This window comes from Vigna unguiculata, chromosome 7, assembly GCF_037176805.1.
Source record: "Vigna unguiculata cultivar grain cowpea cultivar isolate G323 ecotype 2 chromosome 7, ASM3717680v1, whole genome shotgun sequence".
NCBI classification, from domain to species: Eukaryota; Viridiplantae; Streptophyta; class Magnoliopsida; order Fabales; family Fabaceae; genus Vigna; species Vigna unguiculata.
The window spans coordinates 29,149,404-29,177,099 of record NC_140798.1 but is presented as its reverse complement, the minus strand read 5'-3'; the positions used below and the strand labels follow the sequence as shown (position 1 = coordinate 29,177,099).

At 30.6% G+C, this 27,696-nt stretch overlaps 2 protein-coding genes, 1 non-coding gene and 2 pseudogenes across 3 annotated transcripts; 2 read left to right on the top strand and 3 right to left on the bottom strand.

Annotated features, from left to right (window-relative positions):
• The first annotated feature begins 1,167 nt into the window (after nt 1-1,167).
• TRNAG-CCC (transfer RNA glycine (anticodon CCC)) lies at nt 1,168-1,238 on the top strand. Its single transcript has one exon. It is a non-coding gene; the product is annotated as a tRNA-Gly (tRNA).
• Nucleotides 1,239-5,564: 4,326 nt separating this feature from the next.
• LOC114189734 (glutathione S-transferase-like) lies at nt 5,565-6,707 on the bottom strand. Its single transcript, XM_028078400.2, has 3 exons — nt 6,530-6,707; nt 6,388-6,436; nt 5,565-6,242 (listed from the first exon to the last, which is right to left on the bottom strand). Exons 1-3 carry the CDS (start codon nt 6,674-6,676, stop codon nt 5,785-5,787), a joined length of 654 nt encoding a protein of 217 aa, XP_027934201.1. The 5' UTR covers nt 6,677-6,707; the 3' UTR covers nt 5,565-5,784.
• Nucleotides 6,708-8,927: 2,220 nt separating this feature from the next.
• On the bottom strand, nt 8,928-10,354 carry ATGSTF13 (Glutathione S-transferase family protein). Its single transcript, XM_028082205.2, has 3 exons — nt 10,145-10,354; nt 10,022-10,070; nt 8,928-9,610 (listed from the first exon to the last, which is right to left on the bottom strand). The coding sequence occupies exons 1-3, from the start codon at nt 10,289-10,291 to the stop codon at nt 9,147-9,149; spliced, it is 660 nt and encodes a 219-aa protein (XP_027938006.1). The 5' UTR covers nt 10,292-10,354; the 3' UTR covers nt 8,928-9,146.
• A 5,414-nt stretch (nt 10,355-15,768) lies between these two features.
• Nucleotides 15,769-20,397, top strand: LOC114191293 (potassium transporter 5-like; annotated as a pseudogene).
• Nucleotides 20,398-26,758: 6,361 nt separating this feature from the next.
• On the bottom strand, nt 26,759-27,483 carry LOC114190814 (nuclear transcription factor Y subunit B-5 pseudogene; annotated as a pseudogene).
• Between the last annotated feature and the right edge of the window lie 213 nt (nt 27,484-27,696).

Genomic DNA, 27,696 nt, shown 5'->3' with positions numbered 1-27,696 from the left:
TAAGGTAGTAAATACAATCATAAGTCATAAATGTTTTTTTTTTCTTTCTAACTGAAAAAGAAGACTTTCTAGAAAGGACAAATTATGTCATTTTAAATAAATAACACTTTAGAGGTTAAACTGAGGAATGTTCAATACTCTATACTTAAATAATTTTAAAGATTCAATACCTGTATGTTAAAATTGATAATAAATTTTAATCTTTTAGCTGAAAATAATTCAAGTTACACATGATTAAAAAATAGTGACATAATAATGTATAATATTGAGAGAGTTTTTTAGAGCAACTTTAAGGTTTTATCACTGCCCGTTTGCTGTTACAATCCACAAAGCGGATGAATCTACCTTTGCATTTTTTAAAATCAATCATTTTTAAAGCTAAATATATCTAATACAGATAAATATTTTTTCATAAAATTGGTTGGTCGCACAATTAGATTGTGAGTATGTCACAAAATAATTTATATCACCTACGATAATCATCTCTTAAAGAATTAGGTACTATTGAAAATTGAATGCTTACCACTAGACTAAAAGTTATAGCTAATAGTTAGGGCACATTTCTTTTTACTTAAGAGTGTAACAACCCAATCTAAGTGTCATGATTCGGTTGTGATCCGACCCACTTTGCCTTTGTCACGGGAGAGTTGATGTCACCTCCAACAATCTCCCTCTCAACAATTAGATTCCTTGGCTCTGATACCAATTATTAGTATCGAACATTTATTACTAGGCCAAAAATTACAGCCAATAGTTGGGGCACAACTCTTTTTACTTAAAAAGGTAATAGTCCAAGCGCCACAATTCGATTGTGACCCGATCCACTGTGCCTTTGCTACGAGACAATTAATGCCTCATACAACAATCTTCCTCTTAACAATTATCTTACTATGAATCTCACTTGAGTTATAACTTGACCCACCTAATCTTCGTTATAAGATAATTATGCAACCTGCAATAATTAGACCTTAAGCATTATAAAATTACTTAAAGGTGAAAAAAAATTAAAGAAAAAACTTAAATATATGATTTCGAATTAAATAATTTATTTGAATTTTGGATAAAAGAATTATGTAAATATTAAGTTGGTATTATTACAAATTAATAACACGTAAAGAAACATATAAATTGAATAATAAAAAAGTATTTCCACCAAGACCTCAACAAGCGCATCTGGTGTAGTGGTATCATAGTACCCTCCCACGGTACTGACCGGGGTTCGATTCCCCGGATGCGCATTGGTATTAATTTTTTTTTTTCATTAAAATATTTTTTTTTTTTTGGAAAAGTGCTGTATTTTTACATTCAGCACTTAAATTTTGCTCTGTCTTCGTAGATATGGTGTTGATTAAATCTAGGAAAATTATATTTTAATGCCCTTATAAGAAAACACTTCCACAATAACTTAATTTTAATAATATATTGAGAATTCTATTTAAACATAGGATAATTTCATTATATATATATATATATTAAAAAATTATATTTTATAAAAATTTTCTTATAAATTTGTTCTAAAATTTTGTAAGGAAAAAACCTTTTTTGTTATTTTTTCTTAGAGTTTTAATAGGCAGGTGTTTTGTAATTTTTGTTAAAAATTTTAATCGGTAATTAATTCTTTTACAGATAATTATTTCCTATAGAATTATGAAATTTGCAAGTATTTTTCACAAAAAGATTTGTGAAAAAATATGTTTTGTGCAAAATATTTTGCAAAACAATTGGTAATAATTTCTTGCAAATTATTTTTTATAACAAAATTTGTAAGTATTTACTACAAAATAAAAAAAATAGTAGGAAGTATGTGTTTTTTAGTAGTGTTATGCGAAAAATGTTTTGTACAAAATATTTTGCAAAAACATTGATAACAATTTCTTACAAATTATTTTTCATAACAAAATTTGTATGTATTTACTAAAGAAATTAAAAAAAAAAATTGGTAGGAAGTATGTGTTTTTTTAGTAGTATTATGCAAAAAATGTTTTTACAAAATATTTTGCAAAAACATTAGTATCAATTTCTTGCAAATTATTTTTCATAACAAAATTTGTAAGTATTTACTACAAAAATAAAAAAAAATGGTAGGAATGTGTTTTTTTAACAATATTATGTGAAAAATGTTTTATACAAAATATTTTATAAAGAAATTAATAACAATTTCTTATTTATATGAATGAATTTTAATTTCATGAAATTTTTTTTCAGTCGTTAATTTAGTCACAAATAAATAAATTTTATTAATTTATTAAAATAATATTAGTGGCTAAATTAATAAATAAAATAATGTCTAAATCAGTGACTAAATTAGTAATTAAATCCGGTGACTAAATTAATTTATTTATATTAAATTTTCTACTTACCAATAAGTGTTGCATATTTAATTTTACTAAATAAAAATAAACTCAAAAACATATAGTTAAAAATAATTTTATTCATGATTCAACATAATTAAGACTTTCTTCTTTCCTGAACAAAACCTCAACTTCTACTTTTTTTTTCTATTCTATTTTATACAATCTAGTTAACTCTTCAACTAATAAAAATTGCATCACTTCCTATAGTCAAGTTACATATCCTCTCATATATTGTACGTAGTGTTTAGGTGAAGAAAAGATCAAATATATTAAATATGTTGACATAGATAAATTGAGTCACAATTACATTTTTTTTTTTATAAATACTTAGAGAGCTTAGAATTTTTTAATTGAGTCTTATTCAACTTTCGATCAGAAAATATGAAATAATGCAGATCGTGAAATCTTAAGTTATTTTTTTAAGCATGATATTGTTTCTTTAAACTACAGCAAATTATAAAATAAATATTTTAAATAATTATAATTTATATTAAATAAATAATTTTTTACTACATAAAATTTTCAATGTCTAATTATCATATTAAATATATTTAATAAATAATATTTATTTTGGTTGCAAAATCGGTGGCTAAAATATTACATATTAAATGATATTTTAGCGGCCGAAAATATTTGGTGACTAATTATCATATTAAATATATTTTATAAGATAATATTTATTTCGGTCACAAAATCAGTGACTAAAATAATACATATTAAATAATGTTTTAGCGACCAAAACATTTGGAGGCTAATTATCATATTAAATATATTTTATAAAATAATATTTATTTCGGTCGCAAAATCAGTGACTACAACAATACATATTAAATATGTTAGCGACCAAAATATTCAATGGCTAATTATCATATTAAATATATTTCATAAAATAATATTTATTTCAGTCACTAAATCAGTGACTAAAACATTACATTTAGAGACAAAAAAAATTTGATCACAAATTTGGTCACTATAACAATTAATTTTACTGTACATTGATTCGGTTCCGAATTCGGTGGCTAATTTGCGACTAATACTATTTGGTGGCTATTTCAATCAGAATTTGCAACTAAATTATTTTGGTGGCTAATTTTGGTGGCTAAATTACATTTTTCTAGTAGTGCCTTTATTATTATGTTATTACAAACTTGAATAGATTATATATTATTGTTTTATCAAATCATGTGGATAAGACATTCTTGTGCTACAATTGATCTAGTGCACTTACTGGACAAATTTACAAACCATCAATTGGGTCACAACACCATACATAAACAATTTTGATGAAAAACAAATTCCAACAAAAGTTTGACCAATACATATGAATTAACAATATTTATAGTGTAATATCTTAACTAGATATTACCAATTTAAATAAATATAAATAATTAACATAAAATAAAACTCATCATTCATATAATTCTCTTTCACCAAAACGTGAGAAATTCAAAACTTTATTTATCGCATCGAAATGAGTCATGTCTCACTCTTACATAATTACCAAAACCATATTCCAAAACCATTACAATTCAAAGTTCGTAAATACCGAAAAAGGCAATACACAGGAAATTCAAAACTTTATTTGTCGTGCCGAAATGAGTCATATCTCACTCTTACATAATTACCGAAACCAAGTTCCAAATCCATTACAATTCAAAGTTCGTAAACACTGAAAAAGGAAATACATAGTAAATAAACCATAGTCTTTAATCAAATCCCACTAGCCCTCTCTCTAGCGCTAAGCATCCACATCTTAACTTGCAACAACACATGCTCTCGTGTAACAAGTTACACGATCATTACCACACACAAACAAATAGAGTGAGCTCAAAATAAGAGAAATAATAAACCATATAATGTAACCCAACTCCCGATCAACGATCGTTCTGAGCATTACCATCCTTAGACACTAGCAATCACAACCACCACTGTGCTTATCCTAATTCTACACACTCTGATGATATCCTTAAGATGACTCTTGCTGCCACAAGCTTGATAATGTCCATTTTTACCTCTTTTGTGTGTTTATTGTCATGAATAAATAAACTCTTTCCTAGCTTTTATCTTGTTATATCCTCAAGTTTAGTGTGGTTTGTTTTGTTTTGTGTTTCAGTTGTTTTATGCTTGTTTTTCCTCTAATATCTCTTTTAAATGTGTTAAATAAGTTAATAGGAAATATTTGCGGTGGAGGAAAACAAGCAAGAACTCAAGGGAGCATGATTCAACAAGAAAATATTGATTTTGAAGAAAATACCTGCGTCGAGCGCCACTGGAATCACGCCTAGTGCTTTAAATACATAATGTTGTCAAATTGCCCAAGGTTGAGCGGTGGAAATCTAGAGCTGAGAGCCACAAGGCTGAGCGGTGGCGAACTGAGGCTGAGCGCTAGAAGGCTTAGCGATGGAAATTGGGGCTGAACGCCATTCAATTCGTAAAACCTGGCGTTGAGCACTGCTGAGATAAGGTTGAGCGGTGATGTCGCTGACATGTCAAAAGTTGGGTTTTTAATCTTGTTTGGGTTTTGACAATTCCTAATTTTTTTTATGATAAATAAACACTTTTGGGTGCTTGGAGAGCCTCTTGGAGGTTGCTAGGAGCGTTGGGAATCTCTCCTGCTCCTCCTTGGGTCTTCTCCTCCATGCATGGTGGTTTTCCCGCGTTTTAGGATTGGAGAGGAAGATGTGTTACGAATTGAAGATGGAGACACGAAAGAGAGACACAATTGGAGTATGAAGCAGTTGCCTAAAAACTTGGAAGAGTGCTTGGATCTTCTCTTTGATTTTCATTTCATCCCTATCTCTTTATTTTGTAATTTATTTTATTTTTTATTTAAAAAATTGTTAAGACTACATTAGAGTGAGCTTAGAGTGGGTTTAGCCCATTCTATAGAGTATGTAATTAAAGTTAGAATACTTTTTAAGCGTCTAATATCCCACCAACTCTTTTTTTATGGAAGCTAATTTAATAAATTCTTGTAGTGTTATTTTGTCGGGACCTATGCAATGGCATTATTGTTGGTACAAATATGTAGAAAAATGTTTATTGAACAATATGCCGAATCAAAATTTATTTTTATGGAGTATTTTGGTTATTAAAAATGTTAATTTTTTGTATTTGTAAAGAAAGAGAATAAAAAAGTGATTATAAAGTATGTGCAAAAATTTGTTGGGTGTTAAAATAAAAGTACCGAAATATGTAATGTATTTCAAGGTTATTAAAGGAGAAAATAAAAGAATCGTGTGAACTTGGAGATATAACATATGCAAGTGCAATTTGTTCAAGAGAAAACGATAACAACAGCAAAATTTGCATTACATAAAAGATGAAAGATGAATATGGGAAACGGGGCAACGAATTTGATGAACTTATGGTGGCGAAGCATCTTTTGAAGTTTTGAGAGTACACGACATGTGGTGAAATGCGTTGGTCTCTATTTACTGCTTAGATTTGGCTGCATGGCAAGAACCTTAGACCAAGCTGGTCTTGCAGTAATATCAGCAATCCATGCAGTAACATGTGGTCGTGATTCAAACAACTTCTTGCTCGGTGTGTTCATCAAGTAATGAATGGTGGGAAGGTGATGCAGATCCGCCAAGGTGAAGCACTCACCTGCCAAGTATTTGTTTTGAGACAGTGTTTTCTCGTAGAAATCAAGAATACTACCTAGTTTCCCTTCTGTCTCTTCTACAGCTGCTTGATCTGTTGGAATCCCATACATAGGCTTTACTGCAAGCTCCCATACAAGTTTTGAAGCTGCTTGATCGTACTTTTGGCTCTCTATTTCCATCCACATTCTCACCATTGCCATCTTCTTCGACTCGTTGCATATCAGTTGGGTCCCCTTTTCAGCATACTCATGAACAATATATTGAGTTATTGCCCTTGATTCTGTGTTTCAAATTGTTAGTTCCATGTTCCTGTCTACTACTAATGTACATTTAGACAAAGAATATGAACACTTTTTTCATATACTGAAATTTCTTAAAAATCAGAAAATTTGGTGAGTGTATATATTTAATCATATATATCATACCAAAGAGCTTCAAATCTCCATCTTCAAACGCTGGAACTTGCCCAAATGGCTGCATCAGAACGAGGTGAATAGCAGAATTAAAAATTAGCTAAACAAGGGTTAATACCAGTGGAGCCATAAGAAAATTTTACTAAATGCTTACATTGAGCAAAATGAAGGGTTCCTTTTTGTGTTCACCATTTTTCATGTCAACGTGAACAAACTCAAATTCAACCTCCTTCTCGTACAGGGAAGCAGTAGCTCGCATGGTGGCTGTGGAGAAGGGGCTTCCATGAAGTTTTATTGTCATGATTGAATCTGAAAATTATTTTTTTCAGTGAATTTGGAGATACGGAAGGGAGTGCGGTTTGTGATCAGATTAGTATATAACATTGATAGAAAATTACTTTCCAGGAATTTTTCAATGAAAGAAATATTTGTAGGTCAGACAAACAAGCCAGATAAGTAGAGGGAACTATTCTTCCGTCATTTTTCTTGAAAAAGACGAGCCAGTAAATAAAATAACATTCACGTGTACACAGTGCTGTACTGAAAGTATTTTGAAACGAAAAATGTTTTTTCACAACAGATACATTGATAACTAAGGTATTTTGGCTATTAAAAAAATTTATTTTTTATATTTAAAAGAAAGAGAAAGATTGAATGTTAAAATAATGAATGTACACACATTGTATAATAATTTATTAGGTGTCACAATAATACTAACCTTTTGAAAAAGATAATTACCTTATCACAGAAGAGCATTTTTCGTTGTTGAGATAAGTAAATAACGATTGCATTGGTCATGTACAAATAAGATATTTGACATCACTTTTACACCAAAATCTTAAGAAATGGTGTTATGGGTCTTTATTCTTATATAGTGTTTAATTTTGTCTATCTTATCTAATGTGAAACTTTGACTCACACTTGGACTATTCCAAACAATCTCTCCTCAAGGGTGAGTCCCTTGTTTTTTTTTTCATATGATATATTTCCCTCCAGATGTATGAGTGATCCCTTTTTGGTTATGGTTATGCAGTCAATCACTCTGAACCATTGGCTCTGATATCATTGAAGGGTTTATATATTTTCTCATATATGATCATAGTCATTGAGAGATTGTAGTTCTATATATATATGTCATTGGTCTTACAAATAAAAGATATTTGACACCACTTTTACACCAAAACCTTAAGACAATGATGTTATGAGTCTTTATTCTTATATAATGTTTGACTCAGACTTGGACTATTCCCAACAAGAAGGGTGTGTTTTCTTCTTCTTGGGAATAAAGATAAATGTGATTATATAGGAAGAAGAAAAAAGTAGATTAGAAGGCATTTTGGGGGTGAAAATAGTAATTAAGTTTTAAGAATCACATTTTACTAAGTAAAAAACTTATAAGATTGTGATAATATTTTCTAGAAATACGAAGTTTTTTGTGTTATTACAAGAGTTAAATATGTTTTTAGTCCTTTAACTTTATTTGAAAATTGGAATTAGTTATTTTTGAAACTTTGGTTCAATAATTAGTCTCCAACTTTATTAGAACCGCATAGATTTAGTCATTTTAACCAAATTTTTGTTAAGTTTATTTCATGTTTCAAACAGATTAATTTGATGATAACATTCAAGTTGTTTACACAATTTAACACATTTTCGCTTCAACTTTATGAAACACATTTAAAACGTTAAATCAACTAAACAAAATTCAATTAAAAAAACTAAATTCATACAGTTCCAACATTTAGGAACTAAATTAAAACAAAATTTTGAAAAAATACTAATTCCAAATTTCGCTTAAAGTTAAGATATCAAAAATATATTTAATCATTGTTATAATATTCCTAGTCTAAATTCAATTACTTACTACAAACGTGGTCTTACCGAGATGAGAACTTGTTATTTAATTTGTAAAAGAAAAAATTGCATCAATCTTGGAAATTATTACAGGGTTTCTGGAATCTCATTAAGAGTTTAATGACTATACTCTCATAATAGAGACTTTTATATTGTTAATCAATTAATAAATACTTAATGTTAGAAAATAAGCAATAGTAACATACATTTTTAACACACGATTGATTCAATTTTATACAACATTAACTATAAAGTGAAACTTAATAGAAAAATCGTTATTTTTAATAAATTGTTGTCAGTAACAAATAATACATTCAAAAGAATATGCTATTATCCTTGTGTAATTTCTTGACTAAAACTATATTGATGCCTTATTAATCTTCGACGAGTGGAAATTTTGACGAGAAAATGTAAATGTTAAAATTAAAGTTCAGATATTTTAAAAATTTGTATTATCCAGCCAATAGGTTTTTCCTTATTTGTTTAGTGAACCAGGATTGAAAATCTTCAGATTTCTGCAAAAAGAGATCTAGTCTCCTTTTTGCGTGTAACTTGAGGAGTCATCGTTATATGACTGTATGTATGTTCAGTAGTTTTGATAAAAGCTTTCGATGTATTGTACTGACATAATTTGTTTTATTTGTTGACATGTGAAAAACTAAGTTAAAGTTGACAAAAGTAAAAGTATACATGGTAAGTAAAACTAACATGAAATTAATTATATAAAAGGATTCAGCTTACGTTCAAACACTACAACTTAATTAGTTTTTTAAATTAATGAAATGAAGATAACGGGACTCATAGTCCTTCTTAAAGACACTTGAAATGAAAAAAGCAAGAGTTGAATCATAGTTGCTACACTAGACAACATAGTACAACAAACTAAGCAGGTAGAAGCTGAAAGAACACGGAAACACTCATTCTTGATTCTTACCAAAAGTCATTCCTGGCTCAACCTTACTGAAAGCAGGCCTAGAAGAGATATCTTCCCACCAAGCTTTTACATGGGGACGCTCATTGATCATGGAAGCACAAGGGGTCTGCATTAAGTAGTGAGTTTCAGAGACATGGCAAAGATCAGCCAGGCTATAAAACTCCCCAGCAAGGTACTTAGTGCTGCTCAGCTTTTCCTCGTACACATCCAGCACCTTCTTAAGCTTCTCAACGTTGGTGTCAATCACTGACTTGTCCGGTTCTTTGCCCTGGAAAGGGGCCACGAAGTGCTCGTAGATAATAGGTGAAACTGCTGGCTCGTAGTAGTGAGCCTCTACCTCCGTCCACACCTTCACCACTGCACCTTCTTTTGCGTCCTTGTGCCTTATCAGATCAGGTCCCGTTTCCTTGAACTTTTCAGCTACGTATGCAGTAATGGCCCTGGACTCTGTCATGCATAACCTCAAAAAGATACATTATTTGAACATTCAGAAAAAAAGATTGACACATTTTGGGCCACTGCTTCAGAAAAAGTTGGAGAATCTATGAAATAGGACTGTTCACTAAACAGATGCACTTTATAAGACATGCATTTGGAATTTAGCGACCATCATGTTGTCCAGAACCTCCACGTGATTTGAACTGCTAAGGATTCATGTTCTTGACATATCTTGACAACACATATGATAATTTTGTTGGAACAAAGACATGCTTGATACATAAATCTGATAAAAGCTTGCATTCTGGGTAAGATTTTATGGACAAAAGGGGTTCATGCAAAGTTTAAAAAAAAAAACAAAAATTGTAAAAATATTATCCCGACTGAAGAAGAAGAAGAAGAAGAAGAATGAAAGTATACCAAAAAGAATGAGTTCACCGTCTTGGAGTACTGGAATCAAACCAAAGGGCTGCATGTGCAACACTAGAAAAGTTAGCGGGTGGGGGGTAGGTTATAAGAGAAGAAAAAAGTTGAAGGGCTTACGTTCTTGGAGAGAAAAGGAGGCTGTTTATGCTCTGCAGTGAAAACATTGACCGGAACAAGTTCAAAATCGACCTCTTTCTCATGGAGACAAATCATGACACGGGTGGTGTTTGTGGACATAGGTAGACCATAAAGCTTGAGCGCCATTGATTATGGTTACTTACTACTACTACGGCTGTGGACAGAGAGATGTATGATATGAAAGAAAGGTCCATTTATGAAGAGGTTGGAGACGAAGCCTGCGCGCGATTTGAGTGTGGGGAAGGTTAGATTTGTCGTATTGACATGTCATGGGAAAGTGTATTTTATTAGATCTAAAGCTCTAACGTATGCGTGAAAACAAGGTGAAAACTGGAGTCTCAGATTTGGACATGTTGCTGTCAGGTGCGTGCGGTCCCAAAATCTGTTTTCACTGACATTGCAATACAATACTGTTACTTACTCATACCACCAAATAAATAGTCTTACTTACTTACTTACTTTCTCCTTTTATATTCACTGCTAGAACCAAGAAAAAAAGTTATTCCCTACCTATACATGGTAAAAGAGAAAGACGTGTGAGAGATATTATAGCGGTTAGAAAATCAAACAATACAGTGTGTTTTTGCTTCAACTCTCAGGATGCATGTTTATTACCAGTACAACTTCAGAAGTATACATGAGTTTGTTCTTTAAGTTAAATGAACAAGAAACTAACTACGAAAGTTTTCAGACAAAAAAACCATAAAAGCTGAGATAATCATGTAAATGAAACCACTGACTTTATTTTAATTGAAGGGGACGAGTAAATTATACAAGTTGTGTGAAAATAATACTTAAACCTTGAGATTTTCTTTTTCTTTTTCGTTATATAAGTATTTTATACAAGGGATTAGCATTTGTTTCTGTTCATGATCGAAACCAGAAATTAAACATATAGAAATGAAATTATAATTTGTTATGATGTCAGTGGATTTCTTGTTCCCGCCAATTTCTCTTCAATCATGCATCGAAAAGGTAGACTAATCGGATCCATCATATTTTATGGCATTGGAGAAATAGATTCGGTATTTTATAAATGCAGAGAACAAATAAAATACGAGTTTCACCTGCAGAGAGGAAGAAATCCAATAAAAAATTTGTGATGTTCTCAGTCAAACACAACTTTCAGTGCATGTTTCAGAGGAAATTGTAGAATTTTAAACTCAAATGCTGCAAATAAAATTTTAATATTAATTATCTGGTACGTACAGTTATTATAGAATTGTATGCATTATAGAAATTAAATATGTCAACATGGTATTTAATATAAAAAGTGTGTACACCACTTCTGTTGCTTTTGAAATATTAATATAGTAAAATCGTATACATGAAAAAGGATTTATCAGAATTTATATACGATCGATGTAGTTATTTATCTCTATAATTTTACTTATAGTTAAAACAAAAATGGCATATGTGTTTACTGTTTCCTGAGACTAAATGTATAGTTATTATTTTACTTCAAGTTTGTTGCATTTACTTGAATATAGTCTTAAAAAACGAACAAAATAAAAAGAAAAGAAATTCTTTTAAGTTAAAATTAAGTTATGAATAACATAATTTTTGTAATATAATAACATCAGTAAATGTGCATTTGTAATTTATAAAAAGTAAAACCTATATAAAAAAATACACATTATTTTTAATTCACTCCCATTAGATCCATTAGATACATTAGATACATATATAGTTAACATTGAGGTTCACTTAGGGTGTATTCTTAGTGCAGTGATGATTTGAAAAAGAGAAAAAAATTGATTTAGATTGATTATAGAAGGTGATATTTATGTTATTTTTTTTTACCTTCGTAATAACACGGTGTTAAGTGCAAGCAAGCACTTTGAATGCAAAACCTAAAAGGAAACACATTGAATTAGGCAACAGAAGGAACTTGTCTAATTTGTACAGAGACATGAGATTCAGTGCAACACATAGGGTATTGGTGAATAAAAGTATGCTAAATTTAGCATACTCTGCACTGCTATTCAATAATATTTAAACAAAATAAAATAATGTAAGGTAACATCAACAGACTTTGAATTCCCTTCATGAAATGACCCCTTCTGCACAATGTCAAATCACTCATCATACAGTGTTGGCTAAATACAACATCAGAGAATTAATTTTTAATAAATTTTTATTGATAAATCTTTTATGTATACGCCATTGCATTTCAACATATAATTTCCACCGTTATTCAATTAAAATTTTAAAAGGCTCAATTTAATTATCAATAAATCATGCATGATTGATTTCAGAACTGAGTAATGAAAGGAAAAGAAACAGGTTAACAGTTTCACGAGACTCAAATAGTATTATTGGTCTAAAATTGTAGTAAAACATATAATGTTGTAATTTTACTGTAGTCTTTTCCTGGGAAATACTTCAATACAAAAAAGTAGTCCCTTGTGCGTTTTTTCTTTTTCTTTTTTTACTTAACTAACAAGAAAATAAAAGAGTGTGAGCTTTGTTCCAAAAATATGACTTGGCCCAATATTAGTCTATAACAAAGAGTACAGGATTGTTTTTTGCACCCCCTTGATTTTCTCCTGGACTCCATGAATTTGAAAGTTCTCACTTTTTTCTTCTTCTATTAAATGGTGATGAAGGTTCATGTAGGCACACATGTTGGTGGTTAATGTTTTTGTCTTGAGATTTTTTAGAGGAGTACAAAACTATATTTTGGAGCGGTTCTGAATTTTTTATTTGAAGTTTCTTTTATTGTATTATCAAAGTTCTTTAAATTGTGTATAAATTGTGTATTTTATGAGTGAAAAGTGATTTTTTTTTTTCATATAATATTATCACAATGATAATTTGACATTTAAAATTATATAACTTAGACTATATGCTACAAGAAAACTTGTAAATTGTGATCAATAATTATTAGCAACTATAGTGACCAATTTAAATATCAATTTACAAAATTAAATGTTATTGGTTACTATAAAATAGTCCTTATTATAAATAAAATATTATAATTGGTCATTTAATTGGTCTTTAAAATTAACTACCGTAATTTTAACTACTAAAGAAAGTTGGTCACTAAGGATTAGTTATCTAGGTTTTGACTACCAAAATGAATTAGTCTCTAAATTAGTTTTTAATTAATTAGTGACCAATTATAATTTTTTATTTATAATAGTAACTATTTTAGTAACAACTAATTTTTAATTTTGTAAATCGAAATCTAAATTAGTCACTAAGGTGACTAACTATTTTTTGTTTTTTAAAATTGATTTTTAATTAAGGATTTTCTTGTAGTGATAATTGTGACTTTGAATATGTGTAATTTTGAAATAAAATATAATTATGTAATTTAGAATATAATTTTAACTTTTGGATAACATTCTAAATTCTACCAAATTGAAGACATTTTTTTCATAAAAAATATTTTAAAATGTGCAATCAATAATAAAGAAGATTAATCTCGTACATAATTTTTCACTAAATTTAACGTATAGATTTTATTATTACCTATAAATTTTGGTAGTAGGTAATCAACTTTATTTTTTGGGTTAAATATATTTTTGGTCCCTTAACTTTTAGTGAATTTTAGAATTAGTCCATTTCAAAACTTTGGACTAATTTAGTCCTTCATCTTTCGAAATACATGGATTTAGTCATTTTAATCAAATTTTGTTAGGTCTATTTGATGTTTTGTATGCATTTCATGATTGTATTTGAATTGTTTATACTGTTTAACACATCTTTTTTTTTTTATGTTAAGTCAAATACTATTATGAAATGTGCTTGAAATGTCAAATAAACTTAACAAAATTTGATTAAAATGACTAAATCTATGTATTTCGAAAGATGAAGGACTAAATTGGTTCAAAGTTTCGAAATAGACTAATTCCAAAATTCATTGAAAGTTAAGGGACTAAAAACATATTTAACCCTTACTGTTTTCTTCCTTCTTATGAGCGCTTATTGTACTCCTTCCTTATTGTAGTGCATCTTTTAATTACTTTTCTCCAAATGACATTGAGTAACATTAGACTCAACCATGTTAGTTAATATGTGATCAATTGCCATAACCATAATTGACGAGAGGCCTTTGCTTGAAAATATATCTAATCTAAGTCTTAGTATTTTACCCTTTGCTTGAAAAAATTGACAATATTATCACAATTAAAGAAAAAAAATTTGTGAAAGCTGAAAGTTTTGATGCCGGTCATGAAAGTTGAATCCAATAATCACAAGATTCATTTGGACAACATTTAATGAAAGGAGACAAATTTGAAGTGGAAGTGTTCAGCTACGTAAAATTTTTCCATAACCACTTAGAATATTCTCATCCTCATGCCATTGCAGAGCAAGGAAGGCAACTGCAACACGCAGAATCTGTGAATAACGTTGCTTAGTTGTTGACAAAACTACCTCCTCAATAAGTTTCAAACTAATTACCCTATTTAGTTCCAAAATGCGTTGTTATTATTTATTGCCATGATTAATGAACAAACAAAAACGGAACATTATTAACATTGATATCTGAACCGTCATACAGATTCAGATGAAATGCAGACACCATAGATGGCAACAAAAAACCTTTCCCTTTCTCGCATGATTGGAGAAACACGGAGAGGGTTAAATGCATGTTTGTTACTTCTAAAATCCATCCTTCATACTTTTTTAGTGTTTCTGTATAAATAATCAATTAAATGCTGACTTATAATACATTTCAAAAACACATTTATTTATATATTTTTATTGAATTATCTATGTATAATAAATATAAAATTATAATTTAACTAACTATTTGAGCTTATAAATATGAACAAAAAGTTTGAAACATCACACAGGTAATAGAAAAATAAAAAAAGACAAGTTACAATGAAAAAGGTATTAATTTCTATTTCTGTTACTACACACACATAAAAAAAAAAAGATATAGTTTAAAACAATTAACATTTAAACTATTCATAAAAAATATATAATGAAACTTTTAAAAGAATAATATTATATTAGTAGAAATAAATACTTTACACATATTTGTATTTTATTTTTTTATTATACATAATTAATTTAATTTAAACAAATGTTAAATATAAATAAAAATTTATTTAAGATAAAATTATTTTAATTTAAAAAATAATTAAATTTAAATAAATGGTCATTTAAAAAGTAAAAAAAATTATTTAATTTGAAAAAAAAGATAATTAATAAAATTACAAAATTATTTTGAATACAAAAACAAAAAAAAAATCCCCCTATTAAATGTGTTTATATTTCAAAATTGAGAGTAATGTTAATTGAACATAATATTAATTGATTTTAAGATGAAAGTAACAATTGTGATGCTCAGTAAAGGAATTGTATTTCTAATAACAGGAGTGAGATGTGAACTGAATGCTCAACATTCAACTATTTCAATTATTAATCTAGTTCTATAAAATTCAACGAAATACAAAGATCATAATTTCATATAATTTGTTTAATATGAATATAGAGATTTTATTTAAACCTTCTTGTCCTGTGGTGGGTGATAAGTATATATTTTGATGTTGTCATGAATACACTTACTGTGCATGCATGTGTAATTTGAGTGGCATAATATTCAGTGATTATAGAAGGTTGAGTTAGGAAGCGAAAGCATCAACATGTCTTCTGAAGTAGTGGCAGAGGGTATGGAGAGCAATGGAAACAATGGAAATACAAAAGAACCATCATGTTAAACAAGTTTCTAATCATCCTTATGCTTTCACGCAACTGTTAGTGATTTTGGGTCATGCATATATATGATACATAATTAAATGTGTTAGGCCTATTATTTATAAAGCCAAATAATAAAGTGATATGACTAAATTAAAGATTTGGCTAAAGGCATATGTCATGAAAATAAATATTTTGTAGAGACCAGTTATTAATTTCTAATATGATGAGGGACCAAATTAGAAATACTAAAACTTAAGTAATTCAGTTTATAAATGGTCGTGGTCCCCTTCTGAGAGCACACACAGAGTCATAATATACTCTTCCTGTTCCTTTCTCCCTATCCCCATCAAGAGAGAGAAAACCAAAGGGAAATAAAGGTGCTCTACAGGAGGAAGATCACTGTATAGTTAGTACTCTACTCTAATATTATTATTATGGCCAATTCAGGTACACTTCCGTTTACTATTTACAACATTTACAACATGATTATCAGTATGGGTATGAGATATTGTTTACGAGTTTATGATTAATTATTATAATCAATATTAGGATCATATTTTGCGTTTATGCTTACATGTGGTATCAGAGTCACTCTGGGGAGAGGCACTAAAGACGACAGCTTATATTCTGAACAGAGTACCAACTAAAGCAGCTACCAAAACACCTTATGAGCTTTGAATTGGGCAAAAACCTAGTCTAAAGCATTTCCATGTGTGGGGTTGTCCAGCTGAGGCAAGGTCTTATAAGCCAAATGAAAAGAAATTGGACTCCCGAACAGTAAGTATTTACTTTATTGGTTATTCTGAGAGATCCAGGGGATATAAATTTTATGATCCCATATTAAAGACAATTTTTGAGACAGGGACTGCTACATTTTTTGAGGATATTGAGTTTGGGGGAAAGAATCAGATTAGGAAATTTGTTTTGGAGGAAGAATCGGTAATAATTCCAGAACCGATTCAAACAATTACTTTTGATGAAGTAAGTTCGGAACCTCCATAAAACATTGTTGATGAACCCCATACTCAAGATGATTTGGTTGTTCGTGAAGAACAAACTCAAGATCCTCAACAACCTATGCTTCATGAGCCAGCACCTTTGCGGAGATCCATGAGAGAAAGGAGAAGTGTCATTTCAGATGATTATGTTGTATTTCTCCAAGAAAATGAAGATCCTAACAATGGTGTGATGGAAGATGATCCAATCGCCGTCCGTCAAGCCATAAAGGATCCTAATTCAGAAAAATGGATTGAAGCAATGAGGGAAGAGTATAAATCCATGCAAGACAATAAGGTTTGGGAACTTGTCCCATTACCATAAGGTGTGAAACCCATTGGTTGTAAATGGTTATTTAAGACCAAACGGGATTCTAACGGTAATGTGGAGAGGTATAAGGCTCGTCTTGTAGCTAAGGAATTTACTCAAAAAGAATGGATTGACTTTAAAGAGACTTTTTCTCCAGTTTCATCAAAAGACTCTTTTAGGACAATTATGGCTCTTGTTGCACATTATGATTTGGAGTTTCATTAAATGGATGTCAAAACGGCGTTTCTCAATGGTGACATTGACGAGACGATCTATATGGTGCAACCAGAAAATTTTGTGTCGGGAGATCCAAAGAATATGGTTTGCAAATTGACTAAATCCATTTATGGACTAAAACAAGCATCCCGTCAATGGTATCATAAATTTCATAAAGTAATTCTCTCATTTGGCTTCGAGATGAATCTTGTTGATGATTGTGTATCACAAGTTTAAGGGGAGCAAGTTTATTTTCCTGATCTTGTATGTTGATGACATTCTGCTTGCCACTAATGATATAGGCATATTGCACGAAACTAAGAAATTTCTGTCAAAGAATTTTGAAATGAAAGATCTTGGTGACGCCTCCTTTGTATTAGGAATTCAGATACACCGAGATCGATCTCAGGGTATTCTAGGATTATCACAAAGGAGCTATATCGATAAAGTTCTTAAAAGGTCTAGCATGCATGAATGTAAATCCGGGGATACTCCAGTTGCTAAGGGAGACAAGTTCAGTCTCAATCAGTGCTCAAAGGAAAATTTGGAAATTGAGGAAATGAAGAAGATTCCTTATGCGTCAGCTGTAGGGAGTTTGATGTATGCCCAAGTATGTACGCGTCTAGACATAGCATACATAGTTGGGGTTCTAGGCAGATACTTAAGCAACCCAGGAATGGACCATTGGAAAGCAGCAAAGAGGGTCATGAGATATTTAAAGAGAACATTTAGGGACAACCTCCATGATTGCAGATCCTCTAACTAAAGGACTTCCACCCAAGGTCTTTCATGAGCATGTTGCTCACATGGGTGTTTTACAATTTGAGAAATCTGAGGTTTACTGGGAGATAGTCATTTTTATATGTTTTATGTTCTATGTTTAATTTCTTATATGCATACATTAAACTTTCAAACATATTTGGTTATTTATATATGTGGTTTTAATTTTACACTTTGTACATTAAGTTTTTATATTGATCTCATTAAGTTAAAGTTTGGACCAGTTGAAAATAGATGTGTATATACAGATCACCTTCACATAATTTTTCATGCTACACATTTCATGATGAATCCATGTCATTTGGTTGTGTCAGGATTAGTGATCATTGTTGGTTTTAGTTGCGATTGATGCAATGAAAAACTGGTTTGGTTCTACATACTGATATAATCAATAGACGGGACTTTTGGAGTATGCTCGAGTAATATAATGGCAATTTTGAGCTCATAAAGTCTAACACATTTATAAGGTTGTAAGGACATATATATTTGTGACCAGTGGGAGATTGTTAGTAATTTTGGGTCATGCATATATATGATACATAATTAAATGTGTTAGGGTCATTATTTATAAAGCCAAATAATAAAGTGATCTGACTAAATTAAAGATTTGGCTAAAGGCATATGTCATGAAAATAAATATTGTGTAGAGACCAGTTAGTAATTTCTAATATGATGAGGGGCCAAATTAGAAATATTAAAACTTAAGTAATTCAGTTTATAAATGGTCGTGGTCCCCTTCTGAGAGCACACACAGAGTCATAACATACTCTTCCTGTTTCTTTCTCCCTATCCCCATCGAGAAAGAAAACCAAAGGGAAATAAATGTGCTCTACAGGAGGAAGATCATTGTATCGTTAGTACTCTACTATAATATTATCATTATGGCCAATTCAGGTACGCTTCCGTTTACTTTTTACAACATGATTATCAATATGGGTATGAGATATTGTTTATGAGTTTATGATTGATTATTAGAATCAATATTAGGATCATATTCTGCGTTTATGCTTACAGCAACTTCTCTAAATCCTCTCTTGGATTTAGAAGAAATACATCGTAGATTAGTTTAGAAGAAACAAGAAAGATGCTTGGATTTCTCTTGGTGGTGTTATGTTGTCCGTAATAGGTACATTTTGTTTTTTGCATGTGTAACACCTTGTCATTCTTAATCTTTTATTTGCCATAAGGAATTTTTCTTTTCTTTTTTGGCAAGAACTAAAGCACTATTTGCTGATGTTGGACATTTCACAGTCCGCTCCATACAAATAAGCATGTGCTCTGTGACATACCCTGCTCTCATACTTGCCTACACTGGACAACCCTCATTTCTTAAATTTTATGGTAAGTCACTCTAAAAGTCTTAAATTTTAGTCTTAGAAATCATCTCACTAAATTTGTTGTTGCAGGGATAGCTGTGGTGTTCGTAATGACACTTACATATACTTTGGTGGTGTTAACCATGATCATGATATGGAAGAATCGTATACTTTTGGTTATTAGTTACGTGCTTATTATTGGTTATGTTGAGCTTATCTATTTAAGCTCGGTGCTATATAAATTCAGAGAAGGAGGGTATCTTCCTCTTGCATTTGCAGTGGTGCTAATGAGCATCATGTGCATTTGGCATGGCGTGTACAGAAGAAAGTACTATTATGAATTGGATCATAAGATTTCTCTAGAGAAGCTTAAGGGGATTACTACTGGAAAAAACTTAGCTCGAATGCATGTACTTGCTATATTCTATTCTGAACTTGTTCAAGGCATTCCACCCATTTTCGAGCATTATGTGACAAACATTCCTGCAATGCACTCTGTGGTTGTGTTTGTGTCGATCAAATCATTGCCTATTAGCAAAGTTTCTGTTGAAGAGCAGTTTCTGTTTCGGCAAGTCGAACATGAAGAACTGAGTGTGTTTCGATGTGTGTCCAGATACGGATACACTGATGTGCAGAACGAGGAAGAGGCTTTTGAGCATTTGTTGGTTAAGAGGCTGAAGAGTTGTGCTTGAAGATAAAAGTGAAGAAATAGTGAATAGTGGTAAGTTTAAGGGTGTTGGAAAAGAGGTAGAAGCTATTGAAAGAGCAGTGCGAGGAGGTGTGATTCATTTGATTGGTGAGAGTGAGGTGGTTGCAAGCAAATGAGCTAGCATAAGGAAAAAGATTCTGATAAACTATGCTTACAATTTCTTGAAAAAGAACTTGAGGCAAAGTGATAAAGTGTTTGATATTCCTCATAAGCGTATGGTTAAAGTGGGCATGACTTATGAACTTTGACAATGATCACCCAGAAAGGAACCAGATGAAGATCTAGATTTCAATGTTGTGAACTCTGTCTTCTTCTGATTTCTCTCTTTCTAAATGTTTATGGATGGTATAAATAAATTTCAGAAAATGTTATTAAATCCTCTTAATCATTCTTCCATTGTATTAATATTCTCTTATTCTCCATCAAAACATCAGAAGATAAGGTTTTATTTGTTTTTAAATCTAATCAATTTCTTTCTTATTTTTTTAAATAATAAATAGTTAACTAAATAAAAACTTTATAAATTGAAAGGTTTGTCTTTTCTAAGTATGAACACAAATCTTAATTGATATATCTATTTGGATAAACCGCCCAAGTGAATGGTTAGGGTACAACATTATAATTTTTCAACAAATAACAAAGAAATTAGAAAGGCCGGTTTACTCGATTTTTTCATTTAATTTTTTTTATTCTTGTTTAAAGATTTTGAGTCAAGTATATACTTTAACAAAGTTTCTCCACTTTCATTTAACAAAGAATTATTAATTAAATGTTTAAATATTTTATTCATAGTTATTTTTCTTCTTCTTTTAAATTACATATTATTTTGACTTAATTACTCGAATAGTTCTCACTTTAAAAGTAATGTGTCAAATTCATCCTTACTTTTAAAAAGTGCAATTTGGTATCCAAATACTTTCATCAATCAAGTCATTTTTTATTTACGTTGTTTTAATCGTTAACATTGATAGATTAAGCATAGTTTATGATGCAATTTTGACACACGTGGAAGTTAAGTTATTTGTGACGTGGAAATTTGGCCTGATAACATAAAGAAAATAAGAAAAATAATGAAATGTAATATCCAATTCGAGAATGGGCTTTCTATAATTGACAGAAGATGACAAAAATAAGACAAAGAGAAAACGATTTGGGGTTTCAGTGCGATTCGGAAGTGCAAGTAAAGTCTGAAATTTTCATTGACAGCAACGTGGGTTGGATTGTTGATCAAATGTGCATATGTGTTGAATATATATTATTTGTGTGGTGATTTTAGGGGTTGATCTGTTTTGGCGTTCTAATGATTTTTTGGTTTAGGGTTAGTGTATTTTATGTGTTTCGAGTTTTAATGTTGTGCTTTTTGTAAATTCTTTATGTAATGTGGTTGAGTGAGTATTAGTTTATTGAATTGGTTGACAATGGTAGTCTACCATTATGTGTGCAGTGGCAGTATTGAGGTTCTAGTCCCCCATTTTAAATTGGTTTGTTGGTGTGTTGGTGGTATGGAATATAAACTCTAATTTATTCTTTGGGCATTTTCATATTTCACAGGGATATAGAGAGAGAGAGAGATATCAGTTGAGATGAATATGAACCAGTTTTTGAAGTGGTGTTCCACCATGGGGTAAGTTTTTGAATTATAGGTCAGTGAAATACATGGAAGAGAGCAGTACTTTATCATGTGACCCAGACAGATGGAGCTACTTTGAGATAATGTCAATTTTGAAGGAGATGAGTTATGTGAATGTGAATGAGATGTGGTATTCAATAGGTGGAAATTCTATGTTGGAAGGAAGGTTGGAGTTGTTGATTAATGGCAAAGGTTCATGTCATATGGTCAACATTGCCACACTGAATGGTCAACATTGCCACACTGAATGGTCAAGTGCACTTGTATGTTGTCACTTGGTGTCCGAACCTCAAATAATACATATGTTGGAATTTTATGGTCCTAAGGTTGATGGAAATAAAGGTGATTGTATGAATGAGGTTAGGGGTGAAGATGAATGTGAGGATATTGTGAGGGGGAGGGTGTTGATGAAGTTCAAACATGTTGGACAGTGTTCATGAGGTTGCTGTGGAGGAGGAGGGTGAGGATGAAGTTGTTGTGAAGGGTGGGAGTGAGGGTGAGGTAGAGGTTGTTGTGGAGGGGGCGGATGAAGCAGGGAGTTAAGGTGATGATGACTTTGATCTCAGTAGTTGGAATGGCTCTGAAGGGGAAGTTTTGAGTGAAGATGAACTTTATGATGTTAGTATTCCTGGAGATAAAGTGGAAGATGAACTCAGATTTCTACACTTGGCATTATCATTGCCACATCACTCTGTCACTGTCACGTGGCATGACGACAACTTGACACATGGCAAATTTTTTATTTTTTTAAAAATTCAAAAATAAAAAATAAAAAATAAAAAAATTCAAAAATAAAAAATAAAAAAATCGAGTAATTGACACGTGACACCCCATTTAACGGCATCAATCCAAACTTAACAGAAAGGAAACTTGAGACGTTTTAACAAAAAAGGAGACCATTTTGGACAAAATTTGAGACCATTTTTTTGTCATGTTAAAAAACGAAAAACTAATGAAAAATATTCCTTTTTAATTTTTCTCGTAAATTAGTAATTTTGTTATGGTGTTAGTTTTTTATTTAAATGTTTATTTAACCAACACTAATAATAATTTAAATATATATAAACAATAAAAATAAATAAAGTTAGTATCTATTAAGTTAATATTAATCTTATTTATTTTTAATATTTATTTTAATTAGGTGTCATAAGTCGGTACCAACACAAATATATATATTTAATTAGAGCTGTCAAAATGGGTAACTCGGCCCGACCCGGCTCGACCCATCACGGGTTGATGATTTAGTGAGCCAACCCAATCCGGCTCACTTTTTAGCGAGCCAAAAAAATTCGAACTTGGCCCGATCCACCACGGGTTGGCAAGTTAAACGCGTTGCCTCACGAGTTCACTTAATTAAAAAAAATATTATTTTTTTATTTTTTTCGGTCAAAACTAAATTGTGATTCTAATTAAAATCTAAATAAACTTTAATACAATCCAAATACACACCAAAATAAAAAAAATACAAATTATTTTTGTGTTGGATAAAAAAACAACCTAACATGACCCAAATGTAAAGCCCAACTTAATAAAAAAAAATAAAAACACTTGTATAACCCTTTTATCTGCGGGTTTGTGAGTGAACCTGGCTCACCATGAGTTCGACCCGAATGAGCCGGGTTCTAAATGAACCGGGTCAAAAATCAACCCGTATTAAAATTTGTAAAAAAAATTTAACCCAACCTGACCCTGTGGTGAGTCAGTTGACTCACAAGTTCCAATCCATTTTGACAGCTCTATATTTAATATAATTGAAAGATAATTTTACATTTTTTATTTAATTTTAATTAACAGTGGAGTCGGTTAAGCCGACACTGTTTTCGAAATTGTTTACAGTGTCATTATATTACTTGTATATGGCCTGATACATTTTTTTTTTTTAATATTGTGAGAGAATTATATCTTGTAGCTTCATATTTTTTTTCAATTACTGATATTTCCATGCGGTTTTAGATGAATGAATTGCAACAACAGTTTAAGTTATGTTTATTATAAAGAAAATGATTAACTTGTTTTATATATACTTCAACTTTTGAGAACTTCTTCCCCACAACGGTGGTTAATTAAATTAAGATATGAGGTATATAATATCTTTGGCTTTACTCCTCTCGTTCATTTTCAACACATGCCAACTATAAGAAGCAATATAAGACACAAAATTTGTTTGGTTTCTCTGTTTACGAAGAAAATGAATGTAGACACAAAAAAAAAATGATCTTCAATTGTTAGAAGATAATGATCCAAATTCTACCAAATAAATTAAACGTCAAGTTCATCGAGACCCAGCAATCGGTGGAGTTCAAATCCAATACGACAGAACATGTGTGGTATGGGAGGTAGAGACAGAAAATGTGGTCCCTGGATTTTGCTAGGGTTTTTGAATTTTAACTGCGTTTTCTATGAACAGATCCTGCTGGACAACATGAGTAACTCATGAAGATTCCGACAAAAGTCAAGGAATAAAAACAAGCAAAAGTCTTTGCTCTTGTTTTCATTTTAATTTAATTGCATATCTAAGTAAGAAAAATGTTGTAGGTACAGTGTTATGGCTATCATTGTTAAAGCATTTAAATTATTTTTAATGATATTAAAGGAGAATAATAATGAATACAAATCTAGATAACTAAAAAGAAATATTTGTATTAGACTAATCTTTTAAACAAGAGTAACAACAACAATGAGAAAAAAAGAAGAAAAAATACACTAAATGCTAGAACAATATTATAACCAGTCAAGAACAATAGAAAACAATAAACAGATAATCTAAGGCTTCACTAAGTACTTTCTTAAATAGAAATCTCATTTTGAAATTGATGGCTAAACTTATAAGTTAGCTTTACACTGTTAATTAAAAATTTGTTGTTGAATAATTGTTAAGATAATTAATACAAAGTCAATAAATTTATTATAATATGTAAACTTATAATTAAATAGGAATGAAAAATCTTGTTAAGCATGTTAAGTAAATCCTTATTATTCAATATATTATTTTTATGTAAAACTTTTCTTACTTGTAATTTTTATATAATTTAATTTTCATGCATGGTTATTATATTATTAACTTAAACTAAAAGAATCTGTCTTAATAAATAAAATTTGAAGTAATCATTATAAATTTGAATATATGTGCATACATGACAATTTGATGAATTCAAAGTGTAAAAAAACTTTTAAACTATTGAATTCATTTTATGACTTAATTAATCCATAATTTAAAATAATATAAAAAGTAGTGACGCTTTGTTTTTATGGAGATTTCAAGGTGAATCTCGTCCATCGAGAACACCTTTAACTGGCTTCCATATACTTGTTATAGCTTTTTTTAAGAAACAAATAATACTTGTTATAATTGGTCCTCAATTGCACTTCCATCAAAATTATCACCTTCTTCATATTTATCCCACCTTACTGAGAGATAATATTAACTATATGGAACAAAAGAAATAAGGAAAATTTTAGGAATGAAAAGGGTTAATGTGATGGAAATCTTTATTCTGACACAGTTCAAAGATTGGGCATGCTTAACTAACCAAATCCCTAACTTCTCTTATTGGGACCAGTGTCTCTATGTACTACAACATTTATTCAATCCATATTGTTCCAAAAGAGATACAAAATATGTTACGAGGATTCAAATTAACCGTGAAAATTGCTTAGTACACTGAATCACTGCATAACTCTATGAAATGAGCAGAAAGAAGTAATGAAAGACATTACAAGAAAAAATTATCGACAAAATTTTATTAACAAAATAGTTTGTCACTAAAACAATTAGTAACAAATTTAAGATATTTTTTAGCATTAGCATATTTTTATTGAATTATAATAAGATTTTGTATTTTCTAAAAAAAAAACTTTCAATTGCTTTTAAAATAAAAGTATTTTAAATTCATATTTCTCTTTTAAGTTTAGTTTTTTCCTTCGATATCAAATAGAAATGAGAAAGTCAAATGACAAATGATAAAAAATATTCATAAAAATTAAGTCTTAAGACTTTGTGTCAAAGATGATGTCAAAAATCTTCTTCACGAACAATTTATATCTTAATGGTGGTGAATATTTCTAATTTATCCCATAAACAATCTCAACTAATATTTTTCTGACATACAAATCACAATTTAAAATAAAATAAAATAAACTAGAGTTCTTCGGCAATAAGAAGTGAATTAACATATGATTTCTTTAAATAATTTTGCTATATATTATTATTAATTCAACATGGACTACGAAGAAATTCGAGCTAAACACTAAATAATGATCATTAAGATGTTGAGATTTTATCCATATAAAAAAAAAATTATGACACCACTTTAAATGCAAAATGTTTGAGTCTTGTTTTCTTTTTTATATATTACTTAAATTTCTATTTTTACTCAATATATAAAATTTTAAATTTATATTTTCCAGCTATTAACCAAGTCTATTCATAAGATGATGCTCAAAATTGCTTCTAAATAGAAATGATTAAAGCTGAATATTTAAAAGAGGAACAAATTGGAGAAAAGAAAAATGACTGGAACATCAGAAAACTAGGTTGTAAACGTTGAGGGTTATAAATCCAAAAACAAAAAAAGCAAAAATGAAAGCACAAAACGAAAACCTTTAATAACATCAATAGCAGTTGTATCTGATATTCATATGCAGAAGAAATACTTTCGTCGAATGCATCCATCATATCTCTTCGTTAGGGTAAAAATAAGTCATTTTTCTAAAATGGAGAAATCCTTACTTGAATCTGGATTAGCTGGCAATTGCATACTGATTAATGAGATCAAAATCATAGGAAGAGATTATTTATCTGTTAGCTGCATGTATACTATGATTACTTATATCCTTTTGGCTCTCTGGTGAGTTCTTGCAAACTTTTCTTTTCATTCTCTTACAGAGATTAACTTAAGCACTGCAGGGCATCATCAATTGTTCAAATGAAGATATTCAAATTCCCAATTTGCAAGTTAAGATGGAGTGAAGAAGCAAGGACACACAAGAAAGTCATAGCCAGCAATGCTCAGATTAAGAACTTCAAATTCACATTTACAAGTAAAGATGCGTATTGTTCGTGAATTCTGGAAATGATTAAAGCTTATTACTGGACATACAAATACAAAGATGAGTTATAACTCACAGGATTCTGAAGCAACTAGTTGTTGGTGATGTAGTGTGAAACCCAGAAATTTGAAGGCCGAAGAGACATGAATTAATTATATGTTTGCAATGTTGTTTTCGTAAGTGTTACTCTTATTTTGGTTTGCTCTCTCCCCCTCCAACTCCCTATACTTATGCAAGTACCTTTTAAGAGGGTCAGCGTAGTCATCAAACCCTAGGGTAGCCAAGGCCCAGCAAATATCATCACCATTCACCGTTTTGCGCTTCTCCTTGTGACACTTGTCGGAAGCTTCCCCAGTGACAAAGCTGATGAACTCAGAAACACATTCCTGCATGGTTTCTTTTGCTTCTTTTGAGATCTTGGCATTCGGGGGAAGAGTTTGTTTCATGATTCTCCCAACATTAGCTATTGGAAGCAACCGATCCTGCTCCTTCATCACCCCATCTTGTGCACAGCTATCACTTGCAGTTGAAGCTGAAGATGTGAAGTTATACTTAAAGCCTTCTCTGTCTAAGACTTTGCCAATGTTGATGTTGTCACCCATCTGTGTACTTTAGTCCTCTCAAACACAGACACGTTGCTCTCACTTGTGGTCAGTACCCAATATATAATGTAGCTACCAAGCTATGTATTGTTGCAGATCCATGTCATGATTATATTCAAAAACGTGCATGTCTATGTGTATGCGCACCATGTGGGTATGACATGTGGCAGCTGATGAATGAGTTTTATTTATAAGTTAGGTTTATGGTTTAACCCTATGGATTTGTAAGTGTTCGTGGGGCAATTCAACTTCCCGAGATCCTTGAA

Coding starts and splice junctions, on each gene's coding strand:
- LOC114189734 (XM_028078400.2), bottom strand. CDS start 6,676: ATGACAATAAAACTTCATGGAAGCCCCTTCTCCACAGCCACCATGCGA. Junction 6,437..6,529: donor AACCCTTCATTTTGCTCAAT/GTAAGCATTTAG, acceptor GTTCTGATGCAG/CCATTTGGGCAAGTTCCAGC. Junction 6,243..6,387: donor TGGAGATTTGAAGCTCTTTG/GTATGATATATA, acceptor TTTGAAACACAG/AATCAAGGGCAATAACTCAA.
- ATGSTF13 (XM_028082205.2), bottom strand. CDS start 10,291: ATGGCGCTCAAGCTTTATGGTCTACCTATGTCCACAAACACCACCCGT. Junction 10,071..10,144: donor CTCCTTTTCTCTCCAAGAAC/GTAAGCCCTTCA, acceptor TTGCACATGCAG/CCCTTTGGTTTGATTCCAGT. Junction 9,611..10,021: donor CGGTGAACTCATTCTTTTTG/GTATACTTTCAT, acceptor TATGCATGACAG/AGTCCAGGGCCATTACTGCA.